Consider the following 22,745-nt stretch of genomic DNA (forward strand, 5'->3'; position numbering starts at 1 on the left):
CACCTACGCCTTTCTCCCCTGGCTCATAAAGCCTTACACAGGAAACCTAGATAGCAGCAAGAAGCACTTCAACAACAGGCTCAGCTGGTGCCAAATGACAGCTTAATGTGCCTTTGGCAGATTAAAAAGTCACTGGTGGTGCCTTTTTGGCAAATCAGACCTCAATGAGGACAATATTCTGATGGTCATAGCAGCCTGCTGTGTGCCGCATAATATTTGCAGAGCGAAGGGGGAAAAGCTTCCCCAGGCTGAGGTGGATCACCTGGTTGCTGATTTTGGGCAGCCAGATACTAGGGCAATTAAAGGGGCTCAGCGGGGGCTATTCAAATCAAGGAGGCTTTGAAGGAGCATTTTGACATTGAGCCCCAGCAATGTTCCTTCTAATTTTTTCCATCCATGCGTGAAATACATTTTATGTGCACCAAGGTATATGTCTATGTGCGCCACAAGTAGAAACAAAAAACCTAGATATAATATATATTTTTAAAAAGTTACCATAGGGATAATTACTCTAGCCAGGACAAGTTAGACATTTTAGAACTCAGTACTCTAAGAACTACATTTTAGGTGTTAGAGAAGTAAAAATTATGAAATGCACAGACCACTCAAACCTTAAAATAACACTTTGAAAGAATAAAATTACAGAGAATATATGTACAATGCAGGAAATTCCAAGAAGTAACAACAATAATAATACAAGTATGTTTTGAGAGGGATGTGTGAGTGAGAGAGACAGTGTGTGGGGGGCGGGGCTTCTGGGGGAAGCCTTGCGCTGACTCTCTAAGATGCTCACTGAAAGTCTCCTGCTCTTTCCTGAGCCCTGTTGTCTCTCCTCCCCTGCTCTGTGAAGTTGGGGTACTTGGAGTGGGGGGGGGGGGGAAGAGAGAGAGAGAGACACACACAGACACTGAGCTGGCTGCTGGGGAAATCTCAGAAAAAGTGCACTGTCTCTTTAAGAAAGGCACACTCTCAAACCACAGTAGCTCCAAGTTCTCCTGAGTCAGGCTGTCCCCTCTGCCATGCTCTGCGGAGATGGGGTACGGTGGAGGGGGACACCCTAACATCAGCACCCTCCCCACCCCCCTGGCTCTGCACAGCTGGCAGGAGGGTCCTGGGAGCAGCTGCAGGATGGAGCAATGTGGGGGAAGGGCACCTGAACACATGCTGCTGGCTGTGCATGCTCTATCAGCTGGGCAGCACTTGCATCTCTCCTGTGCAGCTGCTCAAGCACGCAGCTTACAGGGAACACAGAGCCCCAGTAATGTCTGTGATGCATTTGGCCAGGCAGTGTTTACTTGCAGCCTTGAATGACCTCTATAATGCTTTCTTCCTGAGCTTTAATTGTAGTGAGCTAATGTTCCTGCCTATAGCCACTGTTTGAATTTTATCAGCAAATACCATGTGCATGACACACAGACTCATTTTGTTTCAAAGACTACACTTTAATTAAAGGATAAAATGCCTTTGTTTGTTTGCTTGCTTGCTTGCTTGCTTGCAAACAGGATGTACCAGTGAGGAACAGTCTCTCCATTAAGGCTCTCACAGCTGTAACTCCAGCTTTCATCATGAAACCAGTTTCTAGGGAGGGAATGCAAAGGAACAGGAACGTGAGGAATGTGGTGAGGGAGTTTGGGGAGGGCATGGAATAGCGTTCTGTATTGGCGGGGGGGTTATGTACGGATGTGCTCAGACTGCAGCACTGTAAGAGACTTGAATATCTCTTTCTGGCTCTCCAGTAGCTTTATCATCCGCTCCTGCCTCCTTTCAAGGCTATCCAATCTGAATTTGTCTTCCTCCACACTCTTGTTTTGCTATCTGCTGTATGTGTTGACTGCAGCACTTCATGAAATATATCGTCCTTACTCCTGCTGGTTCAACTCCTTATCAGATGGAGGTGCTCCGCCGCTGTGTAGGAGTTGGTCCTCAAGGACACATCTGCAGGAAACAATGAACAGAGACAGAATTGTGAGTACACATACAGCTGTGAATCACAAAAGTCACACACATCTCTTTCTCATTGTTCCTTGGCTTGCACATAGCTCAGCGAGAGTCCCAAATATAGTGAGTTCAGTGGGGGAAGGGGGAACGGGCAAAAAGGGACAAAAGGTCTGGAGTTTTGTGAAGAGGGTCACTACTATGCTTAGGGAGAGTATTCTAAATATTGCACTCTTTTCCATAAGCTGGGGTAATTGAATCCGATATCTCACTCCTGAGGGTAACCTAGGATGCAAGGGTGCAGCTCCTGGATGTGTGCGGCTTCAGACAGGGTTCACCCGTTCACCTGTGTTCACTTGTATGCCACTTTGGTCCCTGCAGAAATAATTGCCAGTTAGCATGGCAAAGTTTCCTACAGCGTGGGGAAGGAACAAGGCAGCTCTGCCAAGGAACCTTGTGCGGAGGATTACAGAGTACCTACAGGAAAGCTTCCTAGAGATCATTATGGAAGATTCCTGGGACAAACTTCTCCACTGGACCCCCACTGCATAGCTGTGTAGGCTCTGTTAATTTCTATCCCTTATCTCTCCTCTGTCATATAACAAAGTAAATGAGACCTCAGTCTCCTATCACTCTGCATATCAAAGCAAAAGGCATGCTTATCAGAGCTTGTCTCTTCTGCTTCATGCACACCAGAGCCGGCATGCTGGGACTGGCTAGACCCCTCCAGAGTCAAAATTAGGTCCTGGCTTGCCATGTCACCAGACAACCCTATCACATGTTCCTTGTCCCCCTCCAACTCCACTTCCTCATCTATCACTTGGTCTTTGGGATTGACTCTGCTGGCTATTGCCTCCAGTCCCCCTGAAGTATCCATGGGGCTCTTGGCGGTGGCACTGAGGTCACCACTGAGTATGGCTTGCAGCTTCTCATAAAAGAGGCATGTCTTTGGTGCCACACCAGAGCAATGGTTGGCCTCCCTTGCCTTCTGGTATGCCTGCCTCAGCTCCTTGATCTTAGCATAGCACTGCTGCGTGTCCCTTTTGTGTCCTTTGTCCTGAATGCCACAAGCAATCTGCCCTTAGATATCAAAATTCCTACAGCTTGAGTGCAGCTGCAACTGCACAGCCTCCTCTCCCCACAGATCCAATAGCTCTGGTGTACTCCAAGCAGGACCATGTCTGTTGCGGAAAGCCAGCATGGTCAGCTGGGAACATGCTGTGTGAACAGTCAGGGCCAAGCAAACCGGAAGAGGAATTTCTTGGGCCTTTAAATGGGGGCGGGCACATGCCTGTGTAACTGCAGGGCAGTGGAGTTCAAACTGCTGACCAGAGCGGTCATGATGGGCATTGTGGGGCACCTCCTAGAGGCCAGTTAGGGTGACATAAGTAAGCTCAGCGTCTCCACTGACTCTGTGTCACTCTGCACCGCAAAAAGCTCTATGTTGCTTGTTGACATGGTTTTATTTTGTTGATGTAGCAGAGGCGTTACGTTGGCGGGAGGAGCGTTTCAGGGTGTACACTCCACTGTTTCGTCGATGAAAGCTAACTTTTGTCAACAAAATTTTGTAGTGTAGACAAACCTCCATCTTAATAAAATCTTGAGGTTTCTCTCATTTGGTGCACAAGACTACATAGGAATTTTTGTCTCCGTCACTGCATATTTAAATCGCTTATCAGAAATCTCACCATATCCTTTCATAACATGAGACGTCAAGCCTTATAAAACTAGGACATGCTCAGTTAAGGCCTCAGCAGCATATATCCCCCCAAAAGCCTTCTGTTGCAAGAAATACTACACAGATTTCTGTACTCTGCAAAATGCAGTTAAGGTGCAGCTTTTCCCACAAGATAACCTTAATTCTGCCCCGTGGGAATGGGAGTACCTTACTCCTCCCCATTTCCTCTCTGCTACCAGTGCTCCAAATTAGGACTCCTGTTCAAACAGTCCAGTGCGATCTTCAGTGTGGCCTGTGTACCAGCACTGATATGGGGAGTAATGGCTGATTAACAGAAATCATACTGAGCACACTAAGCTGCTTCAGGTCTTTGCTTCCAGCAGCATAACCACAAATAGAGGCTAACAATCCACTAGAGGATTTTGTACAGTGACTGTCCTGCTGTAAAGGGTGCCAGATAGGGAGAAAATGATATATATACCTGAAGAAGAGCTCTGTGTAGCTCAAAAGCTTGTCTTTCACCAATAGAAGTTGATCCAAGAAAAGATATCACCTCGCCCACCTTCTAATATCCAGCACAGCAAAATTTATCCCTGTGATACTTGACCCAAGCACCTTCCTTTCCCTCTCCCCCAAACCTCTTTACCCCCCCCCCCCCACACACACACTCTCTCTCTCTCTCTCTCACCAATTGACTCTACTCCCTCTTTCACTAAACCAGACCAATTCTCATTGCTCCCTCCCAGCTCAGAAGGTTTTCAAACACTTGTCTCCCTGCTCAGAAACAGCCCCTCCTGTCTCACTGAGAAATTCTAACACTTCCAGGCAGGAAGCGCTACAGGTGAGGGTTTGTAGTAATCAAACATAGGATTGCTATTAAAAAAAAAATGGTCATATCAGATTAAACCAGTGATTCACTATCCTTGTCAAAAGGTAATCAATACCAGACGTTGCAGATTAAGGTGTGGCCTCCTCAAAATGGACATTAATAAAGTAACATGCCCTTACAGGAAACTCTTTGCTCACACCAACCAGTTGACTTACCTCTTAGGTACAAGGGTTTACATCTTACATTTATATTTTATCTAATCTAACTGAATATTAGGCATCTATGTGAACAAGACAACAATTTGAACCCTACTAAGCTCGGACTCAGTATCTTGAGGAAGTGAATTCCATAGGTTGGCTATGCATATGTGAGGGTAGGAAGGATTCTGGAGCAGTTGTAAGAAAGCTTCAGTAAGGGATTTTCCACAATATGTTTGTGGAATCCTTGTTTTGTTTTTGAAAGGACATTTAAAAAAATTAGGAGAGGAAATGTATAAACAAAAAAAAACAAACAAAAAAACCCCTCATTTTGAATTGGTCAATTTTTTTTCTTCACTGTAATATGTGATTGTTGTAGAGTTCTCGCTGTAAGTGCATGGATTATTTTTTATGGTTGGTGGTGAAAGAAGGGAGGAGTGTTATAAAAATAGCCATCAAAACTCACCTACCTTACTTGATATTTAGTTAAAATTAATAAATCAAATTGGGTATTCTTTAGTGTGCAGTTGAAGCATGAAAAAATATCTAGTATCCACAGCTGGCTACAAGTTGAAAATAAAGACATTTAATGCAGATAACTACTTTTGCATTCACTTTAGAAGGATCTTGGGTCTGTCTGTTCACTTGATTTATTTAAATTGGCCTATTGAAAATCAGTTTTGGTCACTTGTGCACATGCCTATTTAACCAGTTTTGTAAAAAATTAGTTAGTTTCCAGAATGAGTAACGGTCACAGTTCCTTCTTGTCTTGTCTTTTTTAGATCAAGCCTCAGAAGTGCAAGTGACAATGATGCTGACAGAAAGCTGTAAACTCCGAGGCCTTCATCACAGGCAAGTACTGCTACTTTAAAGCCTCTTATGGAGAGAGTGAAATTAAATTTATATCCATGTGTATTGAAAATAATATTTAAGCGGCTTTTCAGTGCTAAAAATTTCAGAAACAAATCACTTCCAAACTTAAATGTACAATACTTCAGCCAAAAAATGTTTGGCAAAGTTATAAAAAGCTGAAAAGACCCTTTAAGAATGAACACTAAAATAAAGAACATTTAGCATGCACCTTTTATCACCTCACAGTCCCATAAGGTGCTGCAGGCACTTGCTCCAGAGACTATATAAATTAACAGGTTTGTTACATGTGCTGTCTTGTTGATGCTGAAGAAGGCAGCATATGTGCGGTCAGACTTGTATCCCATCCACACCCCTGTTATCTTCCAACCATAGCCAGTAGCACACAGTCATTGCAAAATCCTGCCAATAATTCCTGTACACCACTGTGACATACACACTCCAGACTATCTGTATCACCCCTGCCCTCTAACCTGGGGTGCCCTTTACACTGCTTTGCTACTCTAGCTTCCAGTCTGGACTGCTCACAAACAGCCTCCAGCATGCAGGTCAATCCCAGCTACGCCTGCGTGTGCTGCAGCTAACCAGCCATGCTTTGGGTGTTGCTATCCTTGATTATATTGTGGGGTGTCCCCAACACACCTCCAGTCCTAATTTCCTGCCAGAAATGTATGTTCTATACTGCCCAGCCCTCTTCTGGACAGTACAAGCTTATTTAAAGACTGTCATTTTATTAATAGAAATTATATGCACACATCTTGTTATCCCAAAGGGAGTTTCCCAAACACTTCAGTTTAAACACACTGGGTTAGATGAAACAAGTTTATTAACTACAGAGAGAGAGATTTTAAATATATACAAGTAATGAATCCTAAAAGTCAGAAATGGTTACAAGAAAAACAAAGATAAAATGCAACTAGTGCCTAACTTAACAAACTATATTAAATTCAAAGCACAGTTTCTCACCACGTGATCTCAGCAGTCTTACTGGACAAACTTCTTAGGCCAGGACCATTTCTGTTTAATGGCTGCTTCCTTTGTCCATACTCATGCAGTGAATAAATTAACGGTGGGGAAGTGGGGGAGCCTTGGGATGTCTGCATCTTCTTATAGTCCTGTCCTTCCTTTGGGAAGCATTTCCAGTTGGGAGCAAGGAGAACAGGCAGTCTGTATGGAAGGGGACTTTCTGTGCTGTTTCTTTACTAAGATGTAGATTTTTTCCCCCCTTTTCCTGCCAAAGAATGGCCCACTTAGCAAGTAATTGGCCCATCAGCCTTGTTTACACCTGTCTGAAGCATCAGCTTGCCCTTTGTCTCTGAGAAACTGGTTTGGCTGTTCCCCAGACATCTCTGGAAAACTTACTGGCCACGTCTACACTGCAAAATTAAGTCAATATGACTTGTGTCAACATACAGCTGCCACAGTAATTACATTGCTTGTGCATTGTTTACGCTTTTCTCCCGGTATTGGCGGTGCACATCCTTACCAGGTGTACTTGTATCAATTGTACTGTGTGTAGGGCATTTGTAGGACAGCTCCTGAAAGCCAGTAACTGTCAATGTAACCAACACCAAACTACATTGACCTTGACTGTACTTGTACTTGACTCCACTGCTTGTGGATGTGGAGATAAGTCAATGTAGTGGGGCAGTTACGTTGGTGAGAACGAAATTAATTGTAGACACTTCACAGGTCGACATAAGTAGCCTTGCATTGACCAAACTCTGTAGAGTAGACCAAACCTTAGGGCTGGTCTACATTACCACGGTAAATAGATCTAAGTTATGTGAATAACGTAACTGAAGTCGATATAGCTCCATCCACTTACCCCGGTGTCTACACTCCACTGTGTCGATGGGAGATGCTCTCCAATTGATTTTAGCATATCTTCACCAAACCCGTTAAATTGACACCACTGCATCGATCGCAGCAGTGCCAATTTAGCCTTAGTCATGATCTCAGCTTGTTTTTAACTTCACATATAATGCTGCTGCATGCATATTGCCATGATATTATTAAGAAAATTGAGTTTTTAAATGATATCTCAGAACACATGCTTGGTACAAAGATTATTACAGTAGTGTATATAGCAGGGGTCTCTCACATGCGGCCCACAGGCTGCATGCAGCCCACGGGGTTATTTCCCTCCCTGCCTGCCCTGCCCCTGTGCTGCTCCGGGAAGCGGCTGGGACCTGGAGGAGAAGGGGCACAGTGGTCTGTGTGTTGCCCTGGCCGCGCCTCCAGGCACCGCCCCCAACGAGCTCTCATTGGCTGCGGTTCCCCATTCCCAGAGTCAGCCCCCTGAATCCCTCCTGCAGCTGAACCCCCTGCCGCACCCCTCCTGCACCCCATCCCTGTGCCCGACCCCTGCCCTGAGCCCCCTGCCGCACCCCACATGCCTCCTGCCCCCTGCCGCACCCCACACACCTCCTGCCTCCCTGCCCTGAGCCTCCTGCCACACCCTGCACCCCTCCTGCTTCCCTTGGGGGCAGGGAGGGGGCAAAGTTGGGGTGGGGATTTCGGGGAAAGGGTTGGAATGGGGGCAGGGAAGAGATGGGGCAGGGGTGGGGCCTATGGAAGGGGTGGAGTGGGGGCGGGACCAGGGCAGCGGGGCGGGGGTCAGTGGTGTGGCCCTCGGGCCAATGTACTAGTCCTCATGTAGCCCTCGTGGTCATTTGAGTTTGAGACCCCTGGTATATAGGGTGTGGACTCGGGGACATTCTGTCTCCTACATTCTATCACCACCGATACATCACGATATTAAGTATTCTTACATATCAAGAGATAAATCCTGCCAGCAGTGTTATGACAGTGATCTACAAGGAGTGCAATGGATGCAAAAAAAGATAAATCTCCAGGCAGTACTATGTGTTGCTAAATAGAAAGAATCTATGATGTAAGTATGCTTAATAGCATGAGCGTAGTGTACATGAATTATTGTCATGATTTTGTGGGGTCTGTATTTTAGGGAATTATGTACGTCAGTCTCCATTCGCTGGGCTTTGAGATGTCACTGAGTGCTTCATTTGGTCTTCAGAATCTTTTACTGGTAATGGCATGTGAGCAGGAAGGAACTCAGTTTGACATTCAAATGCAGCTTGACATTCAAGTCTCCCGTATTAGCAATTGAACAATCTTGTAATCTGAAGGAATTTGATATGGAAATCATTGAAACACAAAGAAGATCCACCCTGCCTTTTTAAGTCACTTTTCTTTGCAGAGTCTTGCTTAATTTAAAGTTCTAGTTTGTGGCTAAAAAGAGAGATTGGATTAAAGGAAATAAACAAAATAATGCTTCCCATGAAAATGCTCAAATGTATCAGTGTAAAAGTATATTTCCTTTCTTCTCCCTTCTACCCCAATCTGATTTCTGTGTTTAGATTGTAAATTTTTTCTGGGGAGGGGCTCTTACTGTGTGTGTGTGTGTGTGTGTGTGTGTATGTGTGTGTGTGTATTGTGACAAAGTTCCTCCTCTGCCCTGGTGGGTCCTGCACTTACTGGCGGATTTGCTCGTCTCAGAGGTTCACGGCAGCCCTCAGTTTGGCCACTTTCGTGGCTCAAATCTGCAGTTCACTCAGTTAGCCTCATCACTGGCCAGCATGGGGAAAAGGAAGAACAATCCCTGCAGTCTCTGCTGATCCGCCTAGTGGATCAGGAACAGGCCAGAGACCTTCCCCTCTGGTGGAACCCTCAGTCCAGGTCAACTCCTCTGGTATCAAGTAGGGAGTTGGAGGGATGGGGGGAAACCCGGGCCCGCCCTCTACTCCGGGTTTTAGCCCAGGGCACTGTGGATTACAGCTGCGTGACAGCTACAATTCCCTGGGCTACTTCCCCATGGCCTCCTCCCAGCACCTTCTTTATTCTCACCACAGAACCTTCATCCTGATGTCTGATAATGCTTGTACTTCTCAGTATTCCAGTAGTACACCTTCTCACTCTCAGCTTCTTGCACCTCTTGCTCCCAGCTCCACTCTCTCTCTCTCTCTCTCTCTCTCTCTCTCACACACACACACACCACAAACTGAAGTGAGCTCCTTTTTAAACCCAGGTGCCCTGATTAGCCTGCCTGTCTTAATTGATTCTAGCAGCTTCGTGATTGGCTGCAGGTGTTCTAATCAGCCTGTCTGCCTTAATTGTTGCCAGAAAGTTCGATTGTTCTGGAGCCTTCCCTGTTACCTTACCCAGGGGAAAGGGACCTACTTAACCTGGGGCTAATATACTCTCCTATAGCCATCTGGCCTGACCCTGTCACAGTATATATGTATGTATGTATGTATGTATGCAGTGCCTAGGAAACTGGGACAGCAATCCCGGTTAAAGTCCAAAGGCATAACTGAAATACAAGTACTGATGTAGTGAAGATCATAGAATCATAGAATCATAGAATATCAGGGTTGGAAGGGACCCCAGAAGGTCATCTAGTCCAACCCCCTGCTCAAAGCAGGACCAAGTCCCAGTTAAATCATCCCAGCTAGGGCTTTGTCAAGCCTGACCTTAAAAACCTCTAAGGAAGGAGATTCTACCACCTCCCTAGGTAACGCATTCCAGTGTTTCACCACCCTCTTAGTGAAAAAGTTTTTCCTAATATCCAATCTAAACCTCCCCCATTGCAACTTGAGACCATTACTCCTCGTTCTGTCATCTGCTACCATTGAGAACAGTCTAGAGCCATCCTCTTTGAAACCCCCTTTCAGGTAGTTGAAAGCAGCTATCAAATCCCCCCTCATTCTTCTCTTCTGCAGACTAAACAATCCCAGCTCCCTCAGCCTCTCCTCATAAGTCATGTGCTCTAGACCCCTAATCATTTTCGTTGCCCTTCGTTGTACTCTTTCCAATTTATCCACATCCTTCCTGTAGTGTGGGGCCCAAAACTGGACACAGTACTCCAGATGAGGCCTCACCAGTGTCGAATAGAGGGGAACGATCACGTCCCTCGATCTGCTCGCTATGCCCCTACTTATACAACCCAAAATGCCATTGGCCTTCTTGGCAACAAGGGCACACTGCTGACTCATATCCAGCTTCTCGTCCACTGTCACCCCTAGGTCCTTTTCCGCAGAACTGCTGCCGAGCCATTCGGTCCCTAGTCTGTAGCGGTGCATTGGATTCTTCCATCCTAAGTGCAGGACCCTGCATTTATCCTTATTGAACCTCATTAGATTTCTTTTGGCCCAATCCTCCAATTTGTCTAGGTCCTTCTGTATCCTATCCCTCCCCTCCAGCGTATCTACCACTCCTCCCAGTTTAGTATCATCCGCAAATTTGCTGAGAGTGCAATCCACACCATCCTCCAGATCATTTATGAAGATATTGAACAAAACGGGCCCCAGGACCGACCCCTGGGGCACTCCACTTGACACCGGCTGCCAACTAGACATGGAGCCATTGATCACTACCCGTTGAGCCCGACAATCTAGCCAGCTTTCTACCCACCTTATAGTGCATTCATCCAGCCCATACTTCCTTAACTTGCTGACAAGAATGCTGTGGGAGACCGTGTCAAAAGCTTTGCTAAAGTCAAGAAACAATACATCCACTGCTTTCCCTTCATCCACAGAACCAGTAATCTCATCATAAAAGGCGATTAGATTAGTCAGGCATGACCTTCCCTTGGTGAATCCATGCTGACTGTTCCTGATCACTTTCCTCTCCTCTAAGTGCTTCAGGATTGATTCTTTGAGGACCTGCTCCATGATTTTTCCAGGGACTGAGGTGAGGCTGACCGGCCTGTAGTTCCCAGGATCCTCCTTCTTCCCTTTTTTAAAGATGGGCACTACATTAGCCTTTTTCCAGTCATCCGGGACTTCCCCCGTTCGCCACGAGTTTTCAAAGATAATGGCCAAGGGCTCTGCAATCACAGCCGCCAATTCCTTCAGCACTCTCGGATGCAATTCGTCCGGCCCCATGGACTTGTGCACGTCCAGCTTTTCTAAATAGTCCCTAACCACCTCTATCTCTACAGAGGGCTGGCCATCTCTTCCCCATTTTGTGTTGCCCAGCACAGCAGTCTGGGAGCTGACCTTGTTAGTGAAAACAGAGGCAAAAAAAGCATTGAGTACATTAGCTTTTTCCACATCCTCTGTCACTAGCTTGCCTCCCTCATTCAGTAAGGGGCCCACACTTTCCTTGGCTTTCTTCTTATTGCCAACATACCTGAAGAAACCCTTCTTGTTACTCTTGACATCTCTTGCTAGCTGCAGCTCCAGGTGCGATTTGGCCCTCCTGATATCTTTCCTACATGCCCGAGCAATATTTTTATACTCTTCCCTGGTCATATGTCCAAGCTTCCACTTCTTGTAAGCTTCTTTTTTATGTTTAAGATCCGCTAGGATTTCACCATTAAGCCAAGCTGGTCGCCTGCCATATTTACTATTCTTTCGACTCATCGGGATGGTTTGTCCCTGTAACCTCAACAGGGATTCCTTGAGAAGATCTGGAATGCTGAAACAGATTTTAAAAAGAAGGCTTTGGAATTTGCATCAAAAGTACTATATAAAGAAATTACTAGCGCTGGTTGAGAATTTTGTAAATGACTTTTCCATAGTCAATTGGGAAAAACGGAAACAAAATATTATGTGGGTAGCTTTGACCCAGATCAGAATTGTTGAACAGAACCAAAACACTTCGTTTTTAAATTGGATCTGCTGTTTTGCGTGGTGCATCTTTAGAGATTCAGCCAGCCAGTAATGACACAGTAGCTTCAGCACCCATAAATTCCTGCAGCATCACAGGCAGATAAGTTTAAACTTAAGCTGACTCAGAATGAAACATTTTGATTTGGCACTTCAAACTCAGTGTTTTTCAGACTTTTGTTCCATGAAAACATTCAAATGTTGACTTTTCTTCCTTGTGTAGGACAAATGTCAAAATATCATTTTCCAGCAAAATGGAAATGCCAAATTTTTGCTCAGTTCTATAAACTATGCTTATTGTAATATAATGGAATCTGTAACATGTATAGGTGCATTTTAAAGAGATGGATACATTTCCAAACTGAAGATACATTCATAGTTTTTGTGTAAAGAATAATCTTCAGTGAGATTTTATCTTTAATCAGCTTTGGATCATGCAAAAGTTTTTTCTTGATGGAAAGCTACTCAGCTGTTTGCACACATTCCTAAACATGCAACTTCAAGTTATTTGGAGACCTTGTTACTTTGTTTTGTTAAATAATCAATTGGCTTTTCTACTGTACTTCTATTTATCATTTATAGTGTGTTCTTTTGTTTAGATGACTTGCTAACTTTGATCAGATATCACCTTTCTAAAGTTAGGAGTGTCTGCTCTCATCTTTCAGGAACCTGCTCCCTATCACCCATGTCTGTATAGAAGATGGGGAGAAACCCATGGTGCTGCTGCCTTTCATGAACTGGGGGAACCTTAAGCTGTTCCTGCGCCAGTGCAAGTTAGTAGAGGCCAACAATCCTCAGGTAAGAAATGGCTAATTTAAAACCTCAATGTTTTAGTTGGTAGAACTTTGTTCAGACTTCAAGATCCAGCTGTGGAGACGGTACAGGGATGACTTTTCCAGAGCTGAATGAATTGGAAAGCCAACTACGTAGCTGAAACTTGAAAGCAAACATGGGAAGTGTATGTTTTGTGGTTCACAAGAAAGTAATTTTTCTGTGCATTTATCACAGGCAGTTGTTTACTCCAGTGTCTTATTAATTACAGCAACTCCCTATTTTTACTGTAAATTGGGAGTGTTACATTAATCATTTGTTTCACTTTGCATTCTATCTGTTTTCAGATTAATATTTTACAGCTGAACATCACAGGTTCTTTTAAAATATTATGATAATTTACTTGCCTCATTTGTAGAGCAAGAACAAGAATTTCAAATGTCAGAGTCTAAAGTGAGGTTCCTAAATCGGTAGTTAAATATCTGCCTGGTTTTCAAAAATTCTGAGCACCAAACAGCTTCCTTCCATTGCCTTATGCATCTTCTTGCCTGCATGATAACCTCAGGTCATGTGCATCCTGGAAGTGAGGCAGCACTGTGTTGTAACTCAGTCTGTCAGTGTGGCCCCACCTCCTAAGGTGTGCCTTGAAAGCAGCAGTTCTTTGTAGGAGCTTTGCCTCATTCACTGTGCTTGATGAGGTGACTCCATAGGCACCCTTTACCTCCCTGAGTGCACTCGTTGCGTGCTGTATGCATTGTGGTTATCTAGCCAAATAGTTTGAGTATGGGATATTTCCTTCTTTCTCAGAAAAACTTTAAGAAAATGTTAATGTTGCAGTTTCTCACTCCACCCAGAAATGCCAAACTTAATACTCTACTGCAACCTGAACTCCACTTCCTAGTGTGAGCACTGCTGTAATCTTTGATTACGCAGCTGTGTACTATTTCTGACATATAATTCAGTATCACACTTCTTTTCATGCATATATTGTAAATTAATAATTGTAATAGGCTTTATATCTAACATTCACAGAACTGCACAGTGGAAGGTGCTACAGAGATATATCGTTCTTAACTTTAAAAAAAATTCTTTGAGAAACAAAATAGATTGTAGAATTAAATTATAATGCACGCACAAGGGGGGTTAGTTTTGCACAACTTTAACTTTTGACATTTCTTGAATTTTGGTTACTTAACTATGCATGCTTAATGTTTTATTGATATTTAATGCACTTGTTATAAATTAATCATAACACTTCCATTAATAGTCTTAATTTTGAAGTTCTCTGTTAATGTTTTTTAAAAGAAAATCTTAAGGAAACTTCAGCAAATTGGAAGTGACTTAATCCTTCTATCTCTATTTCTTTTGACCTATATCATGTAGTTGGAGGGGTGGGGGGTGGTGGAGAGGAGAGGAGAGTGTCTGGAACTTGAACAATTTACCAAAAGTACTTGCTTAATATTACCAAATTAAATATAATGATTTATTAACAATTGCTTCATGTTTTTTGAGATGGGCAGTGGGGACTGATAGCATTAAGAGAAAAGCAAATGAGAAGTATACAAACTAATTTGAGCCTGGGGCCCTTTTCATAGATTCATATATACGAAAGTCAGAAGGGGCCATTATGATCATCTAGTCCAACCTCCTGCATAACGCAGGCCACAGAATCTCACCCACCCACTCCTACGAAAAACCTCTCACCTATGTCTGAACTATTGAAGTCCTCAAATCATGGTTTAAAGACTTCAAGGAGCAGAGAATTCTCCAGCAAGAGACCCGTGCCCCATGTTACAGAGGAAGGCGAAAAACCTTCAGGGCCTCTTCCAATCTGCCCTGGAGGAAAATTCCTTCCCAACCCCAAATATGATAGTCAGCTAAACCCTGAGCATATGGGCAAGATTCACCAGCCAGATACCCAGAAAAGAATTTTCTATAGCAACTCAGATCCCACCCATCTAACATCTCATCACAGGCCATTGGGCCTATTTACCATGAATATTTAAAGATCAATTAGTTGCCAAAATCATATTATCCCATCATACCATCTCCTCCATAAACTTATCGAGTTTAATCTTAAAGCCAGATAGGTCTTTTGCCCCCACTGCTTCCCTTGGAAGGCTATTCCAAAACTTCACTCCTCTGATGGTTAGAAACCTTCATCTAATTTCAAGTCTAAACTTCCCAATGACCAGTTTATATCCATTTGTTCTTGTATCCACATTGGTACTGAGCTTAAATAATTCCTCTCCCTCTCCTGTATTTATCCCTGTGATATATTTATAGAGAGCAATCATATCTCCCCTCAACCTTCTTTTAGTTAGGCTAAACAAGCCAAGCTCCTTGAGTCTCCTTTCATAAGACAGGTTTTCCATTCCTCGGATCATCCTAGTAGCCCTCTCTGTACCTGTTCCAGTTTGAATTCATCCTTCTTAAACATGGGAGACCAGAACTGCACACAGTATTCCAGGTGAGGTCTCACCAGTGCCTGGTATAATGGTACTAAAACCTGCTTATCTCTACTGGAAGTACCTCGCCTGATGCATCCCAAGACTGCATTAGCTTTTTTCACAGCCATATCACATTGGCGGCTCATAGTCATCTTATGATCAACCAATACTCCAAGGTCCTTCTCCTCCTCGGTTACTTCTAATTGATGCGTCCCCAGTTTATAACTAAAATTCTTGTTGTTAATCCCTAAATGCATAACCTTACACTTCTCACTATTAAATTTCATCCTGTTACTATTACTCCAGTTTACAAGGTCATCCAAATCTTTCTGTATGATTTCCCGGTCCTTCTCTAAATTTGCAATACCTCCCAGCTTTGTATCATCCACGAACTTTATTAGCACACTCCCACTTTTTGTGTCGATGTCAGTAATAAAAAAATTAAATAAGATTGGTCCCAAAACCGATCCCTGAAGAACTTCACTGGTAACCTCCCTCCAGCCTGACAGTTCACCTTTCAGTAGGACCCGCTGTAGTCTCCCTGTTAACCAATTCCTTATCCACCTTTCAATTTTCATATTGATCCCCCATCTTTTCCAATTTAACTAATAATTCCCCATGTGGCATGGTATCAAATGACTTACTGAAATCTAGGTAAATTAGATCCACTGCATTTCCTTTGTCTAAAAAATGTGTTACTTTCTCAAAGGAGATCAGGTTGGTTTGGCACGATCTACCTTTTGTACAACCATGTTGTATTTTGTCCCATTTACCATTGACTTCAATGTCCTTAAGTAATTTCTCCTTCAAAATTTTTTCCAGGACCTTGCATACTACAGATGTCAAACTAACAGGCCTGTAGTTACCCGGATCACTTTTTTTTCTTTTCTTAAAAATAGGAACTATGTTAGCAATTCTCCAATCATATGGTAAAACCCCTGAGTTTACAGGTTCATTAAAAATTCTTGCTAATGGTCTTGCAATTTCGGGAACCAATTCCTTTAATATACTTGGATGAAGATTATCTGGGCCCCCTGATTTAGTCCCATTAAGCTGTTTGAGTTTTGCTTCTACCTCAGATACGGTAATATCTACCTCCATATCCTTATTCCCATTTGTCATGCTACCATTATCCCTTAGATCCTCTTTAGCCTTATTAAAGACTGAGGCAAAGTATTTGTTTAGATATTGGGCCATGCCTAGATTATCCTTGACCTCCAGTGTTTAGCGGTCCCACTTCTTCTTTCTTTGTTTTCTTATTTATATGGCTATAGAACCTTTTACTATTGGTTTTAATTCCCTTTGCAAGATCCAACTCTACTCGACTTTTAGCCTGTCTCACTTTATCCCTACATGTTCTGACTTCAATAAGGTAGCTTTCCTTGCTGATCCCTCCCATCTTCCACTCCCTGTATGCTTTCTGCTTTTTCTTAATCACCTCTCTCTGAGATGCTTATTCATCCAGCTTGGTCTACAACTCCTGCCTATGAATTTTTTCCCCTTTCTTGGGATACAGGCTTCCGATAGCTTCTGCAGCTTTGATTTAAAGTAATCCCAGGTCTCCTCTGCCTTTAGATCCATAAGTTCTTCAGTCCAATCCACTTCCCTAACTAATTTCCTTAATTTTTGAAAGTCAGCCCTTTTGAAATCAAAAACCCTAGTTGCAGATTTATTTTTGTTAATCCTTCCATTTAGTTTGAACTGAATTAGCTCATGATCACTTGAGCCAAGATTGTCCCCTACAACCATTTCTTCTATGAGGTCCTCGCTACTCACCAAATTTAAATCTAAAATGGCATCCCCTCTAGTCGGTTCAGCAACTACTTGATGAAGGAATCCATCAGCTATCGCTTCTAGGAAAATCTGAGCCCTATTATTATTACTAGCACTGGTCCTCCAGTCTATATCTGGGAAGTTAGTCTCCCATGATCACGCAGTTTCCTTTAGGATTGATTTTACTAAAAACATTAAAGAGGGCTCTATCCATATCCAAATTAGATCCCAGCGATCTATAGGACACCTCAAGCACTATCGTAGGGAAGGCTCTACTAGTTTTCTTCCCCAATGTAATTTTTGCCCAGATGGACTCTCTTATCCATTGCATTGCTTCTTATTTCTTTACATTCTACCTCCTCATTGATATACAATGCTTCTCCACCACCTTTACCTTTATTTCTGTCTTTGCTAAACAGCACATACCCTTCAATACCTGTAGTCCAGTCATGACTACTATTCCACCATGTTTCCGTTATCCCTATAATATCTGGTTTCACTTCCTGCACCAGTAGCTCTAGTTCCTCCATTTTGTTTTCTACACAAGAGAACTTACTGTCATCCAAGATGGAACATTTTAATAGTGTTTGTGCTAATGACGTTTATAATAAATGTTAAACCTGTCGATTAATTTTGGTTAACTCATGCGATTAACAAAAAAAATTAATCGTGATTAACTGTAGTTTTAATCGCACTGTGAAACAATAGAATACCAAGTGAAATTTACTAAATATTTTGGATGTTTTCCTTCATTTTATGTATATTGTATTCTGTGTTGTTGAAATCAGTGTATATTATTTTTATTACAAATATTTTCAGTGTAAAAGATAAACAAAGAAATAAAGAACTGTAGTGGAATCTTTGTTGTGAAAGTACAACTTACAAATGTAGATTTTGTTGTTGTTGTTTTTTACATAACTGCACTCAAACAAAACAATATAAAACTTCAGAGCCTACAGATCCTCTCAGTTCTACTTCTTCTTCAGCCAGTCGCTAAGACAAACAAGTTTGTTTACATTTACGGAAGATAATGCTGCCCTCTTCTTATTTACAATGTCACCAGAAAGTGAGAAGTGGCATTTGCATGGCACTTTTGTAGCTGGCATTGCAAGGTATTTATGTGTCAGATATGCTAAACCAGTGGTCCACAATCTTTCTGTGGCCAAGAGCACATTCATGTCTTCAGAAGAGTGTGGCGGGCAGCGACGCTTCTCGGCAGTATTTTGGTGACGACACTTCTCCAGTGGCCACACTGCTCGGTGGCATTTAAGCGGCAGCTTCTCTGCTGGAAGCATTCAGCGGTGGCATTTTGGCAGCAGCTTCTCCACCAGAAGCGCTGATCGGCTGCATTTTGGTGGCAGGTTCTTCGGTGGATGCGCTCGTCTCCTCTTCGTTCCTTGGCACTGGCCCTTATAGTGGGTGCACATAAATGCCCCGGCGGGTGCCGCGTTTGGGGACCACTGTGCTAAACATTTGTATGCCCCTTCATGCTTCGGCCACCATTCCAGAGGACATGCTTCCATGCTGATGAAGCTCGTTTTAAAAAAAAAAAAAAAGCATTAATTAAATTTGTGACTGAACTTCTTGGGAGAGAATCGTGAGGTATGGAGCATGCTTCAGAAGTCTTAAAAGAGCAACATTCCGATGTAGAAACAACAGAACCCGAACCACTGAAAAAGAAAATCAACTGTCTTGTTGGTGGCATCTGAGTCAGATAATAAAAACGAACGTGCGTTGGTCCGCACTATTTGGGATTGTTACCAAGCAGAACCCGTCATCAGCATGGACGCATGACTGCTGGAATGGTAGTTGAAGCATGAATCATAGAATATCAGGGTTGGAAGGGACCTCAGGAGGTCATCTAGTCCAACCCCCTGCTCAAAGCAGGACCAGTCTCCAACTAAATCATCCCAGTCAGGGGTTTGTCAAGCCTGACATTAAAAACTTCAAAGGAAGGAGATTCCACCACCTCCCTAGGTAACGCATTCCAGTGTTTCACCACACTCCTAGTGAAAAAGTTTTTCCTAATATCCAACCTAAACCTCTCCCACTGCAACTTGAGATCATTACTCCTTGTTGTGTCATCTGCTACCACTGAGAATAGTCTAGATCCATTCTCTTTGGAACCCCCTTTCAGGTAGTTGAAAGCAGCTACCAAATCCCCCCTCATTCTTCTCTTCCGCAGACTAAACAATCCCAGTTCCCTCAGCCTCTCCTCATAAGTCACGTGTTCCAGTCCCCTAATCATTTTCGTTGCCCTCCGCTGGACTCTTTCCAATTTTTCTACATCCTTCTTATAGTGTGGGGCCCAAAACTGGACACAGTACTCCAGATGAGGCCTCACCAACGTCGAATAGAGGGGAACAATCACCTCCCTCGATCTGCTGGCAATGCCCCTACTTATACATCCCAAAATGCCATTGTCCTTCTTGGCAACAAGGGCACACTGTTGACTCGTATCCAGCTTCTCATCCACTGTAACTCCTAGGTCCTTTTCTGCAGAACTGCTGCCGAGCCATTCGGTCCCTAGTCTGTAGCGGTGCATGGGATTCTTCCGTCCTAAGTGCAGGACTCTGCACTTGTCCTTGTTGAACCTCATCAGATTTCTTTTCGCCCAATCCTCTAATTTGTCAAGGGCCCTCTATCCTATCCCTACCCTCCAGCGTATCTACCTCTCCTCCCAGTTTAGTGTCATCTGCAAACTTGCTGAGGGTGCAATCCACACCATCCTCCAGATCATTTATGAAGATATTGAACAAAACCGTCCTGAGGACTGACCGTTGGGGCACTCCACTTAATACCGGCTGCCAACTAGACATAGAGCCATTGATCACTACCCGTTGAGCCCGACAATCTAGCCAGCTTTCTATCCACCTTATAGTCCATTCATCCAGCCCATACTACTTTAACTTGCTGGCAAGAATACTGTGGGAGACCATGACAAAAGCTTTGCTAAAGTCAAGGAACAACACGTCCACTGCTTTCCCTTCATCCACAGAGCCAGTTATCTCGTCACAGAAGGCAATTAGATTAGTCAGGCATGACTTGCCCTTGGTGAATCCATGCTGTCTGTTCCTAATCACTTTCCTCTCCTCTAAGTGCATCAGAATTGATTCCTTGATGACCTGCTCCATGATTTTTCCAGGGACTGACGTGAGGCTGACTGGCCTGTAGTTCCCAGGATCCTCCTTCTTCCCTTTTTTAAAGATGGGCACTACATTAGCCTTTTTCCAGTCGTCAGGGACTTCCCCCGATCGCCATGAGTTTTCAAAGATAATGGCCAACGGGTCTGCAGTCACATCCGCCAACTCCTTTAGCACTCTTGGATGCAGCACATCTGTCCCCATGGACTTGTGCTTGTCCAGTTTTCCTGAATAGTCCCAAACCACTTTTTTTCCACAGAGGGCTTGTTACCTTCTCCCCATGCTGTGCTGCCCAGTGCAGAAGTTTGGGAGCTGACCTTGTTCATGAAGACAGAGGCAAAAAAGCATTGAGTACATTAGCTTTTTCCACATTCTCTGTCACTACGTTGCCTCCCTCATTCAGTAAAGGGCCCACACTTTCCTTGACTCTCTTCTTGTTGCTAACATACCTGAAGAAACCCTTCTTGTTACTCTTAACATCTCTTGCTAGCTGCAACTCCAGGTGTGATTTGGCCTTCCTGATTTCACTTGTGCATGCCCGAGCAATATTTTTATACTCTTCCCTGGTCATTTGTCCAATCTTCCACTTCTTGTAAGCTTTTTTTTTTGTGTGTGTTTAAGACCAGCAAGGATTTCACTATTAAGTCAAGCTGGTCGCCTGCCATATTTACTATTCTTTCTACACCACAGGATGATTTGTTCCTCTAACCTCAATAAGGATCCTTTAAAATACAGCCAGTCCTCCTGGACTCCTTTCCCCCTCATGTTATTTTCCCAGGGGATCCTGCCCATCGGTTCCCTGAGGGAGTCAGTCTGCTTTTCTGAAGTCCAGAATCTGTATTCTGCTGCTCTCCTTTCTTCCTTCACATGAAGGGACATATGAATTTTTAGCACATCTGATGTGTAAATATCTTGAGACGCTGGCTACAACAGTACCATGAGAACACCTGTTCTCGCTTTCAGGTGACATTGTAAACAAGAAGCAGGCAGCATTATCTCCTGCAGATGTAAACAAACTTGTTTGTCTGAGTGGTTGGCTGAACAAGAAATAGGTCTGAGTGGAGTTGCAGGCTCTAAAATTTTATATTTTTATTTTTGAATGCAGTTTTCTTTGTGTATAATTCTGTCTTTGTGAGTTCAACTTCCATGATAAAGAGATTGCACTACAGTACTTGTATTAGGTGAATTAAAAAATACTATTTATTTTGGGGGTTTTTTTTTACATTGCAAATACAAGTAATCAAAAATCAATATAAAGTGAGCACTGTACACTTTGTGTTTTAACTGTAATCAATATATTTTAAAATGTAGAAAACATCCAAAATATTTAAATAAATGGTATTCTGTTTAACAGTGCGATTAATTTATCACAATTAATTTTTTTAATTGCTTGACAGCCCTAGTAAATGTTAATTGTCTAAAACAGAAATGAAATGGAACAAAACACTTGTAAGCGGAAAATCTGAATGAAAAAGGATTTATCAACCATAACAGACACATGCCTCTGTATTTTGTTAAGATAATTTTCCATCATACTCCTCTTAATCTTTCTCTCACAACACTGCCTGGCTTTCTTTAGATGGTTGACTTGTCACTTAGTTGATTTTTGTGGGCTATCTGGCTCACTGAGGTCAATAAGTCGTCCTTGCTTTGTACACTAAGTACCAAGCAGTCAAGGACTTTCTTCCTGTTAATATGCAGAGGAACTGTACTGTGAGCAACTGTGGGACTATGATTGTGTCTGCTTTTGCTTTGTGGCTTGATCTCTAAATTGCAAATGTCTACAGACTGATACTCCTTCCCAGGCATCCAGATATTAGCCCATCTGATGGAGTTTGTTCTGAATTTTCACATAGGACTCACTGCCCATGTGCCAAAGAAAGTCTGCAGTAAAACACTAATCCAGTTTAATAACAGTTTATGTACTATTGCTTTAAGGCCCTGTTAATCCAAACAGACTGTGTTTCACAACTGACTTGTATTAACTAGCTCTGATGATATTTTCTTTTAATATAAAATAAAGTAGGAAAGTGGGAAATGCTTAACACCATAAAACCCTGAGTCCTCCTTTGAGAGTGCCATTCCTCCTTCACTCTTTATTCTGTCTCAGATTTTCAATGTTACCTCAGAACTTTGCATAGAAATGGCATAACTGTTGCAGAAGTTGAGATGGGCACCTGAGTATCACGCCTGTGGGAAGCGGTAGATTCTGCAGTATACGTAGGGCCCTGGCAATGATACAATGCTAAATCAGTGTCAGTATCCCAAAGCAGGCCAGAGGAAGTAATAAATGTCTCAAAGCACAGACAACATGCAGTAACATAATGTTTTCACATTATATATTACATTTTAAAATTAAACACTCCCACTACAAAGCTCCCCATTAATTAACACTGACAAAATTACAAAGGGATATGGAGCAAAGGAGTTGAGACCAGCTGTCTTCAGCAGTGGATAGGAATGATAA

At 43.1% G+C, this 22,745-nt stretch overlaps 1 protein-coding gene across 4 annotated transcripts in view; it reads left to right on the forward strand.

Moving 5' to 3' along the window:
* The window catches only part of RYK (receptor like tyrosine kinase), a 149,621-nt gene that overhangs the window by 111,323 nt on the left and 15,553 nt on the right, over nt 1–22,745 (forward strand). For all 4 annotated transcript variants that reach the window (XM_038416807.2, XM_043492673.1, XM_043492674.1 and 1 more), the window contains exons 10-11: nt 5,422–5,491; nt 12,807–12,939. In XM_038416807.2, the coding sequence (XP_038272735.1) occupies nt 5,422–5,491; nt 12,807–12,939 (203 nt within the window). The remainder of the gene's footprint in view (nt 1–5,421; nt 5,492–12,806; nt 12,940–22,745) is intronic.

This window comes from Dermochelys coriacea, chromosome 9 (assembly GCF_009764565.3).
Source record: "Dermochelys coriacea isolate rDerCor1 chromosome 9, rDerCor1.pri.v4, whole genome shotgun sequence".
NCBI lineage: Eukaryota > Metazoa > Chordata > Testudines > Dermochelyidae > Dermochelys > Dermochelys coriacea.